Source organism: Lathyrus oleraceus, chromosome 7 (genome assembly GCF_024323335.1).
Source record: "Lathyrus oleraceus cultivar Zhongwan6 chromosome 7, CAAS_Psat_ZW6_1.0, whole genome shotgun sequence".
Lineage (NCBI taxonomy): Eukaryota > Viridiplantae > Streptophyta > Magnoliopsida > Fabales > Fabaceae > Lathyrus > Lathyrus oleraceus.
This window is the reverse complement of record NC_066585.1, coordinates 12,034,669-12,056,705: the sequence shown is the minus strand read 5'-3', so window position 1 is coordinate 12,056,705 and position 22,037 is coordinate 12,034,669. Positions and strand designations below refer to the sequence as shown.

Sequence of the window (22,037 nt, the reverse complement as noted above, 5' to 3'; positions counted from 1 at the left end):
GATCACAAGTCAAACAGAAATAAATCTTTTGATGATATTAACAAAGTGTAGTATTATCAATCTTCTCTTGATTGATCTTCTCCTTAGATAAATAATTCACTCAATGAATAATATACCAGTGTTCAAGAAATAGAATGAGATGAAACTTTGATTATGAACACTTTTTTAAAAAAATATTGAAGGAAATATGAAAGAGTGATTATCTTAAGTTTGTATGAAAATTCTTGGAGGTGAAAATTCATTTTGAAAAATTAAGAATTTATATTGCCAAAACACCTTTTCAAAGAGGTATCATTTTCTCCATAAACATTGATGAAAAGATATAATTTTTCAAAAACATTTTCACTACAACGAACAGTGTTAACCGGTTAACCAAATGGGTTAACCGGTTAACGCATACAACGTTAACACAGGATTTCAAAAAACAGGGTTGTTAACCGGTTAACCCATATGGTTAACCGGTTAACACTGTTGAAATGCAGAAAAATACTTTAAGAAAATTGTGTCTTGCATTTCAATGTGTTAACAAATGGTTATGTTTAAAAATACAAATGCAGATCATGATTGTTGAACACTTGTATACTAATCTAAGAGTGAGTTAGATATACCTAAGAAGTGAACCAACAATCTTGCAAACGGTTGACTTGAAAAAGAAGCTTGATCAAAAAGGTTCCTCATGCGTATGTGGCTTGATCACTTTGATGCTTGAATTATCTTTGAAGCTCTTCTCTTTTTGCATTGATGCATGTTGTCTTCATCAAAATACTTCTTGGATTGAAGCTTGCTTCTACAATCTCCCCCTTTTTGATGATGACAACCACTTTGAGATAGATGCTTGAGAGTGAAGTTTCTCTAAGTTGATTCTCCCCCTAAGTTTAAGAACTCCCCCTAAATGAGAGACATACAAAAATTCTGCATAGAGAAACCATTAGAGAAACAAGTCTTCTCCCCCTTTGGCATTAGCAAAAAGGGAGAGACTTATGAAAAAGGAAAAGTATACAAGCATACACACATTTTGTGATCATTATATAAGCATTCAAGCACATATTATGACAGAATAAAAATGGATTAAAAGTTAAGTGTACGGTAAGCATAATTAGCATAAACATAGTTTAACAACAAAAACAGTAGAACAACACATAACAGGAACATAGAAAAAACATAATGCTTTAATCTTCTTCCGAACTGTCCTCATTCTCCTCGCCTTCCGCTTCACTATCGGCTTCACCTTCATCATCTTCCATGGGAAGGTTGCGGGAACTTAACACTAGGTTCCGAAGACTTTTGATAGCGCGGGTGGTTTCACGGTGTTGGCTCATCATGGTGGTGTAAAGGAACTCGTTTGTAATGCCACCTTCCGGAATAGGGAAGTTTGAAGAAGAAGACCCGTCATCATACTTGTAGGAACCGTCATTGCATTGAATAATCCCGGTATTCTTCATAATGGTAACGCCGTTGATTTTGATTGGCGGTAGTGGTCATAGCCAGAAACGGTTCTCTCCCGATTTCCATGTCTGTTAATTCCAAAATCCTTGAGATAAGACGACCGTATGGCAGCCTTGTTTTGAGAGATAGTTGCTGTTTCAGATGATACATCATAGTAGGTAGCCAATTAATTCTGATTTTGTTCTTCACAGCAAATAGAACTTGCATCTCCAAATCATTGATTTGTGAAAGGTTTGAATCCTTTGGCAGCAAGACATGGCAAATAACATAATGCAGCATTCGATCATCAATCGACAGGTTCTTAGCATAACAGAGTATGCGAGAAGTGCGCTGTCCCGACACAACAGCATCCCTTGGAAACCGACAGATGGAGTAGTAATATTCCATTTTATCATATTGAGCCCATTTTCCTTCATCATGATTAACACCTTTCCGAAGAAAAAATCCTGAATAGGGAATCTTAAGAGACACAGCCAGCGACCTTAGGTCTGTTACAATTTCACAATCTCTTACAATGGCAGACATCATATGTTGATCATCATCATTCAGATTTAAAGTAAAATGGTTCAGAAAAGATTTTACCAAATCAGTATAAGTTTTGCCATTATCAGTTATGAACGCATGCAACCCTTGATATCTCAACAGCTCAGGAAAAGAGAAGGTAGTGAAGGATTTGAGATTCACATACTTACCCTTGAGCAAATGTCTAACCCTGACTCTGAAATCCATTCTCCTCTTCTTTGCTGTTTCCATTTGCACTTCTTCCTCTTCACTGCTAGATGCCGATACGGGAGCCTTTTCTCTTCTTGGAGGAGCCATGGGGAAAAAGGAGGTGCTAGGGTTTTGAGAGGATTTTTGGGATTTTGAGAGTTAATAAGAGAGTATGGTTGAAAGTTGAATGAAATGAGATGAAGGGTTTATGGTGAGTAATGAGGGAGGAGAGAGTTATGAGGTGTAGGTGAAAGAGTAAAGCACATGCATTTAACATAAACACACATACCACAATAAAATTTAAAGTTAAAAAAGAATAAAATTAAAAAAAAAATTGTATTCAAAACGTTAACGCAGAAGTGCTGTTTTGGAGGTGTTAACCGGTTAACCTATACCGTTAACCGGTTAACGGACTGAATTTTTCAAAAATAGAAGAAAAACAGCAGCTCTGTTTTGAAGAATCGGGAAAAGATTTTTACAAAAATTTTACACAAAGTATTAGCACTTATCAATACGCAACTTTCGATTTAAAAATATTTTAAAACGGATAATATTTGGACATGCGAAAGTAAGAAGAACGGAAAACGGCGAAAAAGAAGTGCTAGCATTGCATAACATAAAAATTGAAAGTAAACACATTTTTAGCAACTATACCACATAACAAGTAATTTGAAGACAAGGTTAGATGTCACCTTCATTGAGAATACCAAGTTCTCGCCGAATCTTGAAGAATTGCTCTTTAGCCAATGGTTTTGTGAATATGTCAGCGAGTTGGTTATGTGTATCCACGAACGTAACATCTACATCTCCGTTAAGCACGTGATCTCGAAGGAAATGATGTCGGATATCTATGTGCTTCGTCCTTGAATGCATGACCGGGTTCTTTGTGATGTTGATGGCACTTGTGTTATCGCATCGAAGAGGAATGCAACCGAGATCTACACCAAAATCCAGAAGTTGTTGCTTAAGCCATAAAATTTGTGCACAACAACTGCCTGCTGCAATGTACTCTGCTTCGGCCGTGCTAAGTGCGACACATGCTTGCTTCTTGCATGCCCACGACACTAGTGCATTCCCGAGAATGTGACAAGTACCACTTGTGCTTTTTCTATCGGTCTTACATCCTGCATAGTCAGCGTCAGAATAACCAATCAAGGAGAATATACTACCTTTTGGATACCATAGTCCGACGTTCGTTGTTCCTTTGAGATATTTCATAATCCTCTTCACGGCGGTGAGATGCGATTCCTTCGGGTTTGCTTGAAAGCATGCACACAAACATACACTAAACATAATGTCAGGACGGCTTGCCGTCAAATATAGTAATGAACCAATCATACCTCGATATTTTGTAATATCTATTGACATTCCTGATTCATCTTGATCAACGTACGTTCCGGATCCCATAGGAGTGGACATCACTTTGCAACTATCCATATCGAATCTTTTCAATAATTCCTTGCAATACTTGGATTGGTTGATTTCTTCTTGCATTGCTACTATCCATTGATCGTCGCCTAAGGCTTCATCGACTTTGGTTGGTTCTATTTGAGACACAAAAGCCATATTGAGACAAGCATCTTTGAGATTTAGTCTTGTTGCAACGCCTTGGCTAATATCACCAATAACTTTATCGATCGGGTGATCTCTATGAGTTTTCCATTCTTTCGGTAGATCATGATGTTCTTCAATGATTGGTGAGCCATCTCCTTGTAGAATTGATTGAACATTTGAAAGTTCCTTTTGTGACATATCTATTATATCATCATCGTCATCAACAACAAAGTTATCCTCTTTCGAGGGGTTAGTTTCATCAAAGCATACATGCGTTGATTCTTCAATAGTAAGAGTTCTTTTATTGAAAATTCTAAATGCCTTACTAGATAGGGAGTAGCCAAGGAAGATACCTTCGTCGGATTTCTCATCAAACTTACCAAGGTTGTCCTTTCCATTGTTGAGGACAAAACATTTGCACCCAAAGATGTGAAAGAAAGATATATTAGGCTTCCTTCCTTTGAAAAGCTCATACGGAGTCTTTTTGAGAATCGGCCGAATGTTGACACGGTTGCTAACAAAGCATGCTGTGCTAACTGCATCCGCCCAAAAATATTTAGGAAGGTTGGAGTCACTGAGCATTGTTCTTGCGAGTTCCACCAAGGATCTATTCTTTCTCTCTACGACACCGTTTTGTTGTGGTGTTCGTGGTGCGGAGAAGTTGTGGGAAATTCCGTGCTTTTCGCAAAATTCTTCAAAGAATGTGTTTTGAAATTCTCCCCCGTGGTCACTTCTTATGGAGGTTATTGAGAGAGACTTCTCATTCTGAATTTGTTTCGCATATTTTTTGAAAGCCTTGAAAGCATCGCTTTTCTGCACAAGAAACAAAGTCCACGTATATCTAGAGAAGTCATCAACAATTACTAAACCGTAAACATTACCTCCGAAGCTTTTCGTTCTTGATGGACCGAAGAGATCCATGTGCAAGAGTTGAAGTGGCCTCGACGAAGATACAACATTCTTGGATTTGAAAGTTGTCTTGGTTTGCTTTCCCTTTTGGCATGCGTCACACAGCTTATCCTTGATGAACTTAATCTTTAGAAGACCAACAACAAGATCATGCTTTATTAATTTGTTCATGTGCTCCATGTGTATATGAGCGAATCTTTTATGCCATAGCCAAGCCTCGTTGTTGTTTATCATTAAGTACTTTACCTTCAAGGAAGAGTCATCAAAAGAAGTCATAAAAATATTATTAACCCTTTTACCTTTTAGCAAAATGTCATGGGTGACTTCATGCTCTATCACACATTCATCTTTTGAGAAGTTGATCCGGAACCCTTTGTCACACAATTGACTTATGCTAAGAAGGTTGTGCTTTAGGCCTTCAACATAAAGGACATCTTCGATGATGGTAAAAGGAGGTTCTCCAATGGTTCCTACTCCAAGGATTTTTCCTTTAGTGTCATCACCGTATGTAACATATCCCTTGGCCTTTAAAGATAGATGTGAAAATTTGTCGATGTCGCCCGTCATATGCTTTGAACAACCGCTATCAAGATACCATTGATTCGAGGTTGTCTTCAAGCATACCTGCAAAACAAAATCAAGTTTTGTTAGGTACCCAAATTGCTTTGGGTCCTTGGTAGTTAGTACCCTTTTTAACCCACACATAATGCCCTTTTGGAACGCTAAAGTTTCACACATAACAAGCATTAGGTGTGTGCCCTTTGATTCCACAATAAAAGCAAGTAGGTTGAAAATCACTTCTATATCTAGGAACATAATTCTTCTTCTTAGCAATCAATTTCTTTTTATGACTTTGATGCATATTTTTAGAATTGTTTACTTTCTCTTTAGCAACTTGTTCACTTGCTTTAACAAAAATGGTCTTATTTGTGCTTGGTTTAGAAAACTTAGAATATCCTAATCCACTTTTATCATTAGAATACCTTTGGTGCTTAAGAATTTCTTCCAACCCAATTTGACCTTTTTCATATCTTTCTAAAACTCTTTTAAGTTGAACAATTTGAAAAGATAAATATTCACAATTCTTACATGCAAGACTTTGTTTTTCATCCATCAACTTTTGTTTTCCACTTTCAATATATTTTTCCAACGCAGTATTTTTTTCTTCTAAGGATGAAATTTGTTTCTTTTGGGATGAAATACTTTTATACAATGTCTTGCATTCTTTTAAGAGTTCATTTATAACATCTTGTGCATCATTGTCATAAACTGAAAAATTGCTACTAACCTCATCGATTTCTTCATCGGAGTGATGTGAAGCCATAAGAGCCATGTTCGCACATTCATCGCTTTCCGATTCCGAAGATGAAATGATCTCATTATCGTCCCAAGCGACATAAGCCTTTTTGTTTTTGAATTCCTTCTTGCCTTTGAATCCTCCTTTCTTTGCAAGTTTTGGGCAATCCGGCTTTATGTGACCTTGCTGTCCACATTCATAACACGTGACGTCTTGCATTGATGTGGATGCTTCCTTTTTCCTGAAATGGTTATTCTTTTTAGGATAAGAGGAATTTTTATTTTTATTAAAAAACTTACCAAGCTTCTTTACAAGAAGCATAAAGTTCTCATCCTCGGACGTCTCATCATCTTTGTCCCTTTTTGAATCAACCTTCAAGGCAATTCCCTTGGACTTCTTTTCTTGACTTTCGTGCTTCTCGAGCCTTCCAAGTTCCAATTCGTGTTCTTGAAGTTTTCCAAATAAAGACGCGGATGTCATCGTTGAGAGACTCTTCTTTTCCGAAATAGCGGTCACTTTCGGTTGCCATTCTCTTGTCAAAGATCTTAGGACTTTCAGGTTGAGATCATCATTAGTGAAAGTTTTACCCAGAGCAATCAGGTGATTTGTTAGATGGACGAATCTCTTTTGTAAGGCAACTATAGATTCACCGGGCTGCATGCGGAACATCTCATATTCTTGACTTAGAGTGTTTAGCCTCGATCTCTTCACTTCGGTGGTTCCTTCATGTGTTTCAACCAAGGTGTCCCAAATTTCCTTTGCCGATTTTCATTGAGATATACGGAAGAACTCGTCCATACTAAGAGCGCTTTGGAGTATGTTGATTGCCTTCTTCTCATTTAGAATCCTTTTCTTATCATCTTCGTCATAAGTGTTTTTCAACTTTGGGGTACCAACTCCATTCACCACATTTACCGGTTTGTGTGGACCTTCTTCAACTGCTTCCCATATACCTTTCCCTTGGGCTTCAAGATGTGCCTTCATTCTGATTTTCCAGAAATCGAAATATTCTCCGGAGAAGAGTGGGGGCTTGTTGCTACTTCCACCGTCTTTGAAAACCGGATTTATGCTTGCGGAAGCCATGCTGGATCTCTAGGAACAAGTTACCTATAACTTGCTCTGATGCCAATTGTAAGTTGTAAATGCGCCTAAGAGGGGGGGGGGGGGTGAATTAGGTGGTTAAAAATTCTTCGAACTTGTTTCCGGTTTTTGGTTATTTTACGTTTAAGTGCGGAAAGATAAATTGCGGAAAGTAAAAAGACACCGGAAATTATAGTGGTTCCCTTCACAATCCGAAGGTACATCCACTCCCCTTTCCACACGAAAGAGATTTCACTATAGTTAGAATTATGGTACAGCCTATTCACACCAACGGTGATGCCTACTATCTAACCTATAGGTAAACAAGTGTATGAAGAACAATCCTCTTCAACACCAACCCTTGTGTCCAACAATCCTGGATCACAAGTCAAACAGAAATAAATCTTTTGATGATATTAACAAAGTGTAGTATTATCAATCTTCTCTTGATTGATCTTCTCCTTAGATAAATAATTCACTCAATGAATAATATACCAGTGTTCAAGAAATAGAATGAGATGAAACTTTGATTATGAACACTTTTTAAAAAAAATATTGAAGGAAATATGAAAGAGTGATTATCTTAAGTTTGTATGAAAATTCTTGGAGGTGAAAATTCATTTTGAAAAATTAAGAATTTATATTGCCAAAACACCTTTTCAAAGAGGTATCATTTTCTCCATAAACATTGATGAAAAGATATAATTTTTCAAAAACATTTTCACTGCAACGAACAGTGTTAACCGGTTAACCAAATGGGTTAACCGGTTAACGCATACAACGTTAACACAGGATTTCAAAAAACAGGGTTGTTAACCGGTTAACCCATATGGTTAACCGGTTAACACTGTTGAAATGCAGAAAAATACTTTAAGAAAATTGTGTCTTGCATTTCAATGTGTTAACAAATGGTTATGTTTAAAAATACAAATGCAGATCATGATTGTTGAACACTTGTATACTAATCTAAGAGTGAGTTAGATATACCTAAGAAGTGAACCAACAATCTTGCAAACGGTTGACTTGAAAAAGAAGCTTGATCAAAAAGGTTCCTCATGCGTATGTGGCTTGATCACTTTGATGCTTGAATTATCTTTGAAGCTCTTCTCTTTTTGCATTGATGCATGTTGTCTTCATCAAAATACTTCTTGGATTGAAGCTTGCTTCTACACCTCCTCTGAAGAGTTTTTCCAATTTTTGTTCAATACTATTCAGGTCATATATGAACCTGTTGTTGAGCTTTATTCCGGTGTCAGGTCATATATGAACCTGTTCTGAAGATTTTTTCCCTTTGTTTGTTCAATACTATTCAGGTCATATATGAGCCTGTTGTTAAACCTTATTCCAGTGTCAGGTCATATATGAACCTGTTCTGAAGAGTCTTTCTCTATGATTGTTCCAGTATTATCAGGTTATATATGAACATGTTGATACACTCTTCTTGAATTTTTCTGAGTTTGTTAGGTCATACCTGAACCTGCTGTCAGAACTTCTTGATATTCCCCAGCGTTGTTAGGTCATATGTGAACTAGTTGTAGCATTTTTTCCTTTATTCGGGTTAGTAAGTCATATGTGAACTTACTACCGAAACCTCTTGTATTCCAAGTATCGATTATCAAATTTCACTTTGAGCACTCCCCGTTGTGTCTGATTCTCCAGCCGGATTTGTCTTCCCCAGCGAGTTTGTTTATTTTACCATTTGTCTGTCTCCCTGTGGACCACCAGCATTCCCCACAGCTTGGTCTGTCTAGTAGCATCTCCTGTTAAGGGTCCACCATATCCCTAGCAGATAAAAAAAATCACAAAAAAGAGAATCCATGCATATCATATCATATCATATCACATCATGTCATAGGGATTCAGGATCAAAATCCGGGTTTTCCTAGTATTTAACCATCTCCCACTATGATCATATGAAGAGTGTCCTGCTTCATATTCTCTAGTTGAAGATACTTAAATAGGGGCAACTGTCATACCCCGATTTTGGTCCTGAATTTTTTCCATTTTTTCATTTTTATTTGGCACTTGGCCTAAAGTTCATTTGCATACATTCATTCCCAAATCCATATTTTTGTTACACATTGGTCATTGTCTAGGCCTTTTTGATCATGGTGCTTTTGATTATAAAATGGATTTTAATTATTTGACTTTTTAATTTTCAATTTGATTTTAATTTCAAATTAATCCTAAATTCCAAATTTCAATTTGATCTTAATTGTGTTTTTACTAATGATTCAAATTCTAATTGATTTTTAGTTTCCAAATAAATGTTAGAATTTGACATCAAAGTAGTTTTAACAAATTATAGATTAATTTGATTTTAATTGGTTTTTATTTTTTATTTTTAATTGACATTGTGATTAGTCTCAGGTTATTTCTAAAATCCATATCCATTTTTATAACCAAACATGATCCATCTTCCATCCATAGTTCATCTCAAATCAAAATAGCACATACACACATTTCATAACATTCAATAATATTTAGCTTTCAAGCATTTCCAAAACCATATTCATACATACATGTTTCTCCCAAATGCACGTCCATTTTTACAACAGTAAACCATATTTCATCGAGTAAAAGCATCCTAATTACAAACCATGACTCATTCAAACCAAAGCCATTGCGTCATTCCACGGACCTTTGATTACAATGTTTGAAACGAAATGCAAAATTCAAACCAACACATTCACATTTCAAAGCTGCCACAACCTTGGGCAATCCCCGAAATTACAGCGGATTATCATTTGTTACATCCAATTTTCAAATTCACAAAATAGAACCTTCATGACAATACAACACACAAAAAGCTAACACAAATAATCCTAAATCTAGCAACTTTGCCGCCTACCAAATTCAGAGTTACTAATCTCATTGGCAGCACAATCCTCAATCCTCATTTCTACACTTGGAATCACTCATTAACACTCGATTTTGATTGATGTGATTAAATTATGGAGAATTCCCAAGATCAACAAGGAACCCTCTCTTCTCAAACCCTTGTTAATGCTACTCAATGCTCTCAGTCTCTGCTACCATTTAACATTGATGCTGCCGCTCAGGATGCCGTTTTGCGCGAACAAGAACTTGCAACTCAAAATATCATAAGGACCCAGAGAGAGGTGACAACTACCACATCACCTTCCAAGGATAATTTTGACATATTCTCTGCCCGTCATCACCCCAATGCTTTGAAGGAACATCTCTTGAATATGGCCACTGAGCATAGGTCTGAAATCGCTCTTAAGCGTGGAAAACCTGCACTTCCACAAGTCAACACAGAAATAGGCAATGGATATTGTGTACCTGGTGGAGGTGCCTATAATGATATTCCCAAGCTTAACACTGACCCTGACAACAGCGCATTCAGTCTGCCCGAATCTAAATTTGATAGATATTCAGAGCAAACATCTGCAGGTAAAGAATTGCCCGAGTTCCTCAAGCAGAAGTTAAGAGCTCGGGGTGTTCTTAAAGATGATATACATACCAAAGATATTAAAGGTACTTCAGCTGAACTTAGGGGAAATGAAAACTTACCTCCAGGATGGTTTGTCATGAAGGTGGAAGCAAAAGATCCGGGGAGTGGTGCATTTTACTATTATAATGAAAGTACCGGGAAGAGTCAACGGGCAAAACCTTGCGAAGCATCCTTAACTGAGCAATCAACACCGTCTTTGAATCTTCCGGAAAATTGGGTGGAAGCATGCGAACTCGGCATCTTCAAACACAATCCAGCATTATACTTTGTAAGCTTCCCAACACTTGTGGAGTGGCTAGTTTCCGCGCCAAATGCAATCCCAGGAGTACCAATTGTCGCAGAAAAATCAATAGCAGGGTTGCAATTTAAAACAACAGAAGTAGTAAAACCAGCATGATCATGAAGATATTGAACCTCAATCTTTCCGGATTTGTAATCAGGTAATCGAATAGAAGCAACGACTTTCGCAGAAGACACAAAATCTGTGAGAGTAAATGTTGTCAACACACTTGATTCGGTATCAACTTTGAAAAGAAGAGTATTCTTTTTGTGGTTAATTTGAGCAGCAACATCACCGGAGGAAGGTCCTCTACTCTTCAATAACGTTGAATGCAAATCGATGCCGGAGTTGGTGGAGGAGGATATTGTGAACCGTTGATCGGAGTTGTAATCTTTGGTAAGGATATCTCTGGATAATATTCCGATGTCGGAGAAGATACTGGGGCATTTGGAAGACATTGTTGATGATGTTGTTAGGAAGTTTGGTGTGAGAGTACGATTTTGACTATGACCAAGATGCTAAATATTTTGGAGGAGTCTCTTAGAGTTTGTTCTAATAATCTTGCTGCAATCAACACACCAGCAACCATGTCCAATGACGACCTGTGACCTGCAAGAAACACACCAAACCAGAACAAATTTGCGATTTATGATGCAATCTTGAAGCAACTTTGGCACCATTCTGATGCAATCGTGTGCTTTTCTGTGAAAACAACTGCAGCATTTGGTGGAGCTGGTGTTAGTGCAGCAACAAGAGTGATGACTGTTGCCATTTTGCTTCTCACTAAAATCACTCCAAAAAACGTTGCGGTTCACAATGCCACAGAGGTGGCTCGGTTTGCGTGATCCATATGTAACCGAAAAGGAGCTAAAACTGATGCTGAGGGGTGCAGAATTAGTTGGAAATATAAGAGGATTCAGAGCTACACAAGCCATGTGAGGGTAGCGCATTCCAGCCGGCATCATCAAACCAATACTCCGAATTCACTGCAGTAAAAGCAAAATAGCAAAGCAGTTAAATTTTAAGAAAATTCCCAAATTGGAATAGAGACAAAATTCAAAGAGAAAGTTTGAGCTCAGATTACCTGTTCCAAATCCAAACATCAAAGGGACCAATCCGATACTGAGCACAAAAAGTGTTTTGGCAGAGACCCCTTTTGATCTCCATAGACCAAATCCCAAACCCTAATCTGCAAAGGATAAATAGGAAAGAAAGGAGGCGATTGAGAGGCGGAGAAAAAAGGTCAAAAACGAAACCCTAATAGAGAGGCGGACGAAATCGGAGAAACAAAAACCCCAACCCCACAATCAAAACAAACCCGGATTAGAGAGGCGAAAGAGTGAGGTTTAGGCTTCATCGTCACCGTCGTCACCACCGAAGGTGAGCCCCTTTTTTGTTTTAGCCATGGATTCTTGCATGTTTCAGAGAGATTGAGTGAGATGTGAGCGATTGGGAACGGAATGGTGTGCGCTTGAGAAGGAGAGACGTGAGACCTGAGAGGCGTGTGAGTAAGATTGAGGCGAGCGTTTGAGAGGGAGAGGACGAGATTACGTGAGTGAAGACGATGAAGGACTTCTGGGTATTGGTTTCCTGTTTTTCCCACTTTCTTTCCTTTTTATTTATTTTAAAAAAAAAAAGAAAAACAACAAACTTTTAAATCATTTAGAAAATTTAGTACGTTTAGTATTCCCTTATTTTTAATAGTGTATATTAAGTTTTGTTTTTTCCCAATTCATTAACTCTAGAACCCAACAGCCAGGCGGCTGGGTTTAATTTTCTGCTGTTTTTTCTTGGTAGTCCAACAGACTGTTTTTTATCTTAGTTTTTATTTTTTAATTCTAATTTTTAATCTATCTTGGTTTATATATCTAAATTAGTATTAAGATAATAACTAATCATAAATGGCCTAGTGGAGAGAGACTAGTTTCATAGTCTTTAGTGGAGTGGGTTCGATACCCATATATAGCATTTTATTTCTTTAGCATTCATTTTTTTTATGTTTATGTTTTATTATAATTTCTCCTATACTCATAGTTTCATTATTGATTAATAGCACAAATTTGTTTTTTTTAATTTCATCATCCATTCAAAACCATTTTGAACTATTAAAAATCACATTTTTCTCGATTCAATGTCGAGCTCATTTTCATACCCTTGTAAGTCGATTGCTTTTAAGCATCGCCATCAACCTCACATAGCTTACTCTTGGGCTTTCTTACAATGAGCCAGTTCTCTTGCACTTACACTCATGCATCGCATTATTTATTGTTTGGGCCCGATTTAATTATTTCATGATTTTTGAATCCCCATTTAACAAGATGTACCCCACTCCCCCGATGTGTAATAATTTTGTACTGTTTTATTTCTTTATTTGTTTGACTGTCTAGTTAGATACTAACACAAGAATAAAATCAACCATTTCCAAAAAAATACAAAAATATGACTCGATCCAACGTCGAGTATTTTCTCAATAAACAAACCAACCCATTTCTCCCTCCCATTCTATTCCATTTCTTTCAAACTTTCATCAAACGCTTGATTCAACGTCAAACCATTTTTCCTGATAAAAACTCAAAAAATATTAATTCATAGTCAAGACTTTTTCAATAAAGATGGAAGTGGAACGTGGTGTATACCACGCACTCCTGAGACTAGGATTCGAGATGTATATCTCGCCAATCCTAGCTCTCGCCATCATCCAAGTTTATCCACTTTGTTTTCTCTCAAATACTCATTCAAATTTCTCTTAAACGTCCATCAATACTTGATCTAGTGTCAAGTCTTTTTTTCACAACAAAACTCAAAATACTTAATTCTTATTTAACACTTTCTCAGTAAAGGTGGAAATGGAACATGGTGTATACCATGCACTCCTGAGGTTAAGATTCGAGACGTATGCCTCGCCAATCTTAACTCTCGCCATCATTTAAAATTGTCAATGTGGTTTCGTCAAACCCTTTCTCAATCAAATCTAAGATACTTAAATCTTATTTAACACTTTTTCAATAAAGGTGGAAATGGAACATGGTGTATACCATGCACTCCTGAGGTTAAGATTCGAGACGTATGCCTCGCCAATCTTAGCTCTCGCCATCGTCTAAAATTGTCAATGCGGTTTCTTCAAACCCTTTCTCAATCAAATTCCAAAATACTTAATTCCCATCTTAACCTCTTTCAATAAAGATGGAAATGGAACATGGTGTATACCGTGCACTCCTGAGGCTAGGATTCGAGATGTATATCTCGCTCATCCAAGTCCTCGCCATCACTCAAAATACATCCAACCGATCAAACTCTTTTCTCGCCGCCGTGCGATTAATCAAAAATCTTTTTCATAAATGAAAGATATATTGTCTTAAGTGATACAAAACAATGTTTCGGCCACGATTATTGAGTAGAGATAAATGACGCTTTTCCGAATGTAGATTTATAAATCCGTTCGATGTGTGGTATGCGTCCACTCCTCATCTGTTTTGGGTAAAACAATGTTTTCATCGATTAATACAGTATAGCTTTCGCTAAAATCGACAAACAAACAAACATTTTTCTACCCAGAACTACGTAAGCCTTGATTTCTCTTTTGAGATACGTAGGAGCAGGATTTTTAAATCTTGTCAGGCCCACTAATAAAAAACTTAGGTTTAGTCCTTAGTTAAAAATCCAAAAACTTTTCTTCTCATCCTTTCTTTCTTTCCCACCTAATAATTCAAAAATCCCAACATATTTAACTAACACTAACGCACACAACTGACCTAATGGTTCCCGTTGAGTACAACGGACGTGAGGGGTGCTAACACCTTCCCCTTGCGTAATTGACTCCCGAACCCTGATATTGGTTGCGATGACCATATCTTATCCTTTCTTTTGTCTTGGGTTTTATCGATATTTCCCCTTTCCTTTTTAGGAATAAATAAAATTCGGTGGCGACTCTGTTCAGCCCATCATTGCGAGCGTGCGATCGCGCTTCGCTTTGAAGTCGTATCCCCACATTTTTCGAGGTGCGACAATCCGAAATTATGGCATTTTCAAAACCATCTTCCCTATATTTTTCAAAAAAGGAAATAAGTCCTTTCAATTGCTCTATAGCAACATTGATGCTCATATCCTTTGATTGAAAGTGTTTATTAACTGAGTTTACAGCGAACAATATTTCATACCAAATAGTCATGCCTATAAAAAATTCAAAATTTTTAAGCTCATAAGTTGCCAAACATTCATCTTCACTTTTTATTTTAGATTCATCATTCACTTCACCTAATTTCAATAAAGTATCTCTTATTTATGAAGTTTGGAATCTTATAGCTTTTACACTTTCAATATGACTTTCCCAACATGTTTGTGACAATGATTTCAAAGTAAGGCTATATATATAATGTCACGCCGCGAAAAATACTTGAGCACATGGTACGCTCGAAGATACAACAGAGTCGCCACCAAACTTTATTTATTCCAAGAGGAAAGAAAAAATATTGATAAAACCCAAGGGAAAGAGAAAAATGGTAAGGAAGTGGATTATGCAAGGGGAATGTATTAGCACCCCTCACATCCGTTGTACTCAACAGAAACCATTTTAGTTGTTCTTTGCGCGAATGAGTGTAATTATCTAAAGATTACTTGTAGTTGATTTTAATTAAGGGAAAGATAAGTTTTTAATTAATGTGCTTGGCAAGATGTCGAAATCTTGTGCCTACATATTTCCATAGTGCAATGAGAAAATCAAAGCTCTGTAGTTCATGGTAGAAAATATGGATATGTTGGTTGTTTTTACTGGACGGTGTTAACATTCATGTTCTAGCAGTTTAACGTTGCTTATATACTTCCGCGCCGGAGGCTTAAGCGTTGTTTATGTTGCGGTAGAACGGAAATAACATGTCCTTTTTGAAAGGTTTTGAATGTTTCCCTAAGACGAAAAAATTGAGCTTTGATGGGTTGCGGTTGATTTTAAATTTGGAAATATTGTTTTGATTCGAATTGCACTAAAGTCTATGAATATAGGTGAATACTTTGAACAACGGGGTCATGCGCATCGTATCCAAAGATATTCAGAATAAAGGTATAAATATATCCCTCTCATACTTCACCATTTCTTAAGGCTTGTGGCGCACAATTCACATCATATTTTAAGGATTTTTAAATTTATTTGCAAAAAGGATTTTAGTCTTAATTGAACAAGGGAAAGAAAAATGAATGAAACTCAGCAATGATCAAGGTCTTGATTTCCTTTCTGTCTCCAAGGTCTTGGATGTGAAACTTTGACTTGAGATCTAGCGCGAGGCAAGTACAAAGGTATCACCCAATCAAGTGATCAAGGGACTTATGATCACTTAAAAGGATTAAGAAAACAAACACATGTTCAAGGCAAGTCAAGGACAAGTGTAACCAATTGATCAAACATAATTTTGATCAACTAATTAATAAGGGAGACATGATCACATTGAGAATCATAAGCATATGAAATCATGAAAAGAAACATGGCATTAAAAAAATAAAAATAACCAAAAATAATCCTAATCTCTGACGTGTTATTAATTGATTTAAAAGCGGAATTAAATTTTACCTAAAATGAATTCAATTAAAATATGAACCTAAACACATTTTTTATGTGTATTTCAATTAATATTTTCATGAGTTAAAAAGTGACAAAAAGAATTAAAGAAACAAAAGAAGTTAATCAAGAAAAGGTTTCATTCTGCAGGGGGTGCAGTGGCCATAGGGCGTGTGGCCTGGAAATTGGCGCAAGGGCCCAAACAAAAAGCCCAAAGAAATGTTGTCTATTGTTATTACTCAGACCAGGGGTGTGCTAGTGGTTTATGAGAATTTTTGGCAAAGCCCCATGGGTCTAGGGCCTTTGAGGCCCACACACGAAATGCAATTCCAAAGGGGAGAGTGGAAAGTATCAGCACAATTCATTTCACACTTCATTTTGTCTCAACTTATCTCTCTCTAAAAAATGCTCCCCATTCGTCGGCGTTTTGCTCAGTCGCACCGGAGGCGACATAGTGGGTCCAAAACAACCAATCACTCTACCAAAATGTTCGTCTAAATGTCTTTTCTCTTAATCTCGCCTCAATTTATCCCAAAACTCAATCAATTCTCCGAATCCAATCAAGAAGGATACAAACCCTAAGCCTCCATAACAAAAATTAAAAGCAGAATGAGGGGATCCAAGCCACTCCACTTGGGGCCTTGGTTCCCCTTAGTGAATACTACATTTTGACAACATAATTTAAAGCAAGAAGAGGAGGAATTGAGAACCTACTTGCAAGACTGTAGCTTATCCCAAACTTTATTGAAGATGAAGATGAAGATTATGAAGAGAAAGCCAGAGCTAAGTAACTTGAACCTTCAATCTTTTTCCTTATGCAATAAACTTCTTCTTCTTCTTCTTCTACTTTGAATTTTAGTCTGTATGCGGTGAATTCATGTTGTTACTGTTGATTATATGCTGAGTGTAGCAAAGTGTAAATTTAACTTAGTGGTGGCAAGCTTCACAGTGAAGCTTACTCCAACAATAGTGGCGAGCTTTGATAGGTGAATGAGAAGAGGAATTGGGAGAGTGATGAGAGGATAAATTATAAGTGTCAACAAAGTAAAACTATATTAGTTAATATCAAAAATAAGATGTTGAGTTATAATACCGCATCGAGGAATTAAGAAAATAAGTGAATGATGACATATATAAATAGAGTGTGTGAGCAAATTTAAATTTTGTACTACCTGAAGTCTCGACCATTTGGCTAAGACTAAGTGTAGTACCACTCCAACTTAGTTTATAATTACATTTTGTATACTCTAACCACGTAATATTATGTGTTTGATAATTCCTCTAAATGTATAACATTATATATATGCTAATTATTTTATTTGTATTTTGATTATAGAAATTTATTTCAACTATAATAATCTACCGATAACACAAAAAAGAAACTACTGTTTTGTCACACATCAAATATTTAGTAATATAAATTAGAGAATTTCTTATATAAAATTTGCATTGAAAACTAAATAAAAATGTCTACTACATAAGTCTCAGGTGTTTGGTTAAAATTAAGTATAGTATCATTAGAAATAATTTTTAATTTATATGAAATTAAATATATATAATCTAGCCTTGTGTGATATTCTCATTGCAGCTCAATGCTCTAATCATATAATATCATATGCTTGACGATTTTTCTTTGTATGGTAGATGTCTACAAAGTATTATTTTTTATTGAATACGAATAATAAGATGTTGAATTATAATCTCACATAAAGAAATTAAGAAAATACATGATTGAATAATGGATATAAATATAGTGTGTGAGATAATTATATTTTGTGCTATCTTAAGCCATGATCAGTTGGCCAAGACTAAGTGTTGTACTACTGAAAAGTAATTTAATATTAATTTATATATACTTTAACCTCATGATATCATGTGTTTGGTAATTGCACTAAACACAATATATTACCTGTATGATTATTGCTCTACATCTATTAAGAATTATACAATTGAATAATCTACCGATGACACCAAAATAAAAAGAAGCTGAATAGTAGTCTCACACTAAGGAGTTAAGAATATAAATTTGGGATATACATATATAAATTATGCAATAAAAATAATAATACCTTATATCTCAAACTCGTTGTTAAGTATATGTGTTGTCCCATTTAAAGTAGATTAAAATTTAACTGTCTTTATATACCATTTTAGATAGTTTATAACTTATCTAAATTTATATATTTATTATACAGCCTCATAAAATATTCTCATTACTCATAACAAACCTATATCTACAATTAAATAATCTATTGATAAAAAGAAACTAATGTTTAGGCACACATCAAAGATTTAGTAATATAAATTAGAGAAATTTCATATATAAATTTTGCATTAAAAATTAAGTAAAAATTTGTATTAAATTAAGTCTCAGGCGTTTGGTTAAGATTAAGTGCACTATTATAATAAATATTTTTAAACTTATATGATATTAGCTATAGCCACGTATGGTATTCTCACTGCTCAATGATCCAATCACCTAATATCATATGCTTGACAATTTTTCTTTGTGTGGTAGCTGTCGACGAAGTATTACTGTATAATTGAATACCAATAATAAGATGTTGAATTATAATCCCACGTCAAAAAATTAAGAAAAAACACGATTGAATAATGGATATAAAAAGTGTGTGTGAGATAAATTATATTCTGTACTAACTTATATCATGATCACGAGGCTAAGACTAAGTGTTATACGACTCAAAAGTAGTTTAATTTTAATTTTTATATATACTTTAACCTCATGATATCACGTGTTTGGTAATATCTTGTGTTTGGTAATTGCACTAAACACAATATATTACGTGTATGATAATTGCTCTACATCTATTAAGAATTATATAATAGAATAATCTACCGATGACACCAAAATAAAAAGAAGATAAATAGTACCCTCACACTGAGGAGTTAAGAATATAAATCTCGGAATTACATTTATAAATTCTGCAATAAAAATAATACTACCTTACATATTAAACTCGTTATTAAGGCTATGTGTTGTACCATTTAAAGTAGATTAAAATTTATCTGTGTTTATATACCCTTTTAAATAGTTTAAAACTTATCTAAATATATATAGTTATTATCCAGCATCATAGAATATTCTCATTACTCAATGCTCAAATCACTTAATATCGTATGTTTGATAATTTTTCTTTATGTGGTAGATGTCAACAAAGTTAAACTATATTAGTTAATAGCAAAAATAAGATGTTGAGTTATAATAATGCATCGAGGAATTAAGAAAATAAGTGAGTGATGACATATACAAATAGAGTGTGTGAGCAAATTTAAATTTTGTACCTTAAGTCTCGACCATTTGGCTAAGACTAAGTGTAGTACCACTCCAACTTAGTTTATAGTTATATTTTATATACTCTAACCACATAATATTATGTGTTTGATAATTTCTCTAAATGTATAATATTATATATATGCTAATTATTTTATTTGTATTTTGATTATAGAAATTTATTTCAACTATAATAATCTACCGATAACACAAAAAAGAAACTAATGTTTTGTCACACATCAAATATTTAGTAATATAAATTAGAGAATTTCTTATATAAAATTTGCATTGAAAACTAAATAAAAATGTCTACTACATAAGTCTCAGGTGTTTGGTTAAAATTAAGTACAGTATCATTAGAAATAATTTTTAATTTATATGAAATTAAATATATATAATCTAGCCTTGTGTGATATTCTCATTGCAGCTCAATGCTCCAATCATATAATATCATATGCTTGACGATTTTTCTTTGTATGGTAGATGTCTACAAAGTATTATTTTATATTAAATACGAATAATAAGATGTTGAATTATAATCTCACATAAAGAAATTAAGAAAATACATGATTGAATAATGGATATAAATATAGTGTGTGAGATAATTATATTTTGTGCTATCTTAAGCCACAATCAGTTGGCCAAGACTAAGTGTTGTACTACTGAAAAGTAATTTAATATTAATTTATATATACTTTAACCTCATGATATCATGTGTTTGGTAATATCTTGTGCTTGGTAATTGCACTAAACACAATATATTACGTGTATGGTAATTGCTCTACATCTATTAAGAATTATACAATTGAATAATCTACCAATGACACCAAAATAAAAAGAAGCTAAATAGTAGCCTCACACTGAGGAGTTAAGAATATAAATTTGGGATATACATATATAAATTATGCAATAAAAATAATAATGCCTTATATCTCAAACTCGTTTTTAAGTATATGTGTTGTCCCATTTAAAGTAGATTAAAATTTAACTGTCTTTATATACCATTTTAGATAGTTTATAACTTATCTAAATTTATATATTTTATTATACAGCCTCATAAAATATTCTCATTACTCATAACAAACCTAGATCTACAATTAAATAATCTATTGATAAAAAGAAACTAATGTTTAGGCACACATCAAAGATTTAGTAATATAAATTAGAGAAATTTCATCTATAAATTTTGCATTAAAAATTAAGTAAAAATTTGTAGTAAATTAAGTCTCAGGTGGTTGGTTAAGATTAAGTGCACTATTATTATAAATATTTTTAAACTTATATGATATTAGCTATAGCCACGTATGATATTCTCACTGCTCAATGATTCAATCACCTAATATCATATGCTTGACAATTTTTCTTTGTGTGGTAGCTGTCGACGAAGTATTACCGTATAATTGAATACCAATAATAAGATGTTGAATTATAATCCCACGTCAAAAAATTAAGAAAAAACATGATTGAATAATGGATATAAAAAGTGTGTGTGAGATAAATTATATTATGTACTAACTTATATCATGATCACGAGGCTAAAATTAAGTGTTATACGACTCAAAAGTAGTTTAATTTTAATTTTTATATATACTTTAACCTCATGATATCACGTGTTTGGTAATATCTTGTGTTTGGTAATTGCACTAAACACAATATATTACGTGTATGATAATTGGTCTACATCTATTAAAAATTATACAATTGAATAATCTACTGATGACACCAAAATAAAAAGAAGATAAATAGTACTCTCACACTGAGGAGTTAAGAATATAAATCTTGGATTTACATTTATAAATTCTGCAATAAAAATAATACTACCTTACATATCAAACTCGTTATTAAGGCTATGCGTTGTACCATTTAAAGTAGATTAAAATTTATCTGTCTGTATATACCCTTTTAAATAGTTTCAAACTTATCTAAATATATATAGTTATTATCTAGCATCATAGAATATTCTCATTACTCAATGTTCGAATCACTTAATATCGCATGTTTGATAATTTTTCTTTATGTGGTAGATGTCAACAAAGTAAAACTATATTAGTTAATAGAAAAATAAGATGTTGAGTTATAATACCGCATCGAGGAATTAAGAAAATAAGTGAGTGATGACATATAGAAATAGAGTGTGTTAGCAAATTTAAATTTTGTACGACCTTAAGTCTCAACCATTTGGCTAAGACTAAGTGTAGTACCACTCCAACTTAGTTTATAATTATATTTTATATCCTCTAACCACATAATATTATGTGTTTGATAATTTCTCTAAATATATAATATTATATATATGCTAATTATTTTATTTGTATTTTGATTATTGAAATTTATTTCAACTATAATAATCTACCTATAACACAAAAAAGAAACTAATGTTTTGTCACACATCAAATATTTAGTAATATAAATTAGAGAATTTCTTATATAAAATTTGCATTGAAA

At 34.3% G+C, this 22,037-nt stretch overlaps 1 protein-coding gene across 1 annotated transcript; it reads right to left on the bottom strand.

Moving 5' to 3' along the window:
• Nucleotides 1-10,529: 10,529 nt before the first annotated feature.
• LOC127107113 (mitochondrial outer membrane protein porin 2-like) lies at nucleotides 10,530-17,143 on the bottom strand. The gene is made up of 2 exons (XM_051044387.1): nucleotides 17,015-17,143; nucleotides 10,530-11,944 (listed from the first exon to the last, which is right to left on the bottom strand). The coding sequence occupies exon 2, from the start codon at nucleotides 11,211-11,213 to the stop codon at nucleotides 10,620-10,622; it is 594 nt and encodes a 197-aa protein (XP_050900344.1). The 5' UTR covers nucleotides 11,214-11,944; nucleotides 17,015-17,143; the 3' UTR covers nucleotides 10,530-10,619.
• Between the last annotated feature and the right edge of the window lie 4,894 nt (nucleotides 17,144-22,037).

Coding starts and splice junctions, on each gene's coding strand:
- LOC127107113 (XM_051044387.1), bottom strand. CDS start 11,213: ATGTCTTCCAAATGCCCCAGTATCTTCTCCGACATCGGAATATTATCC.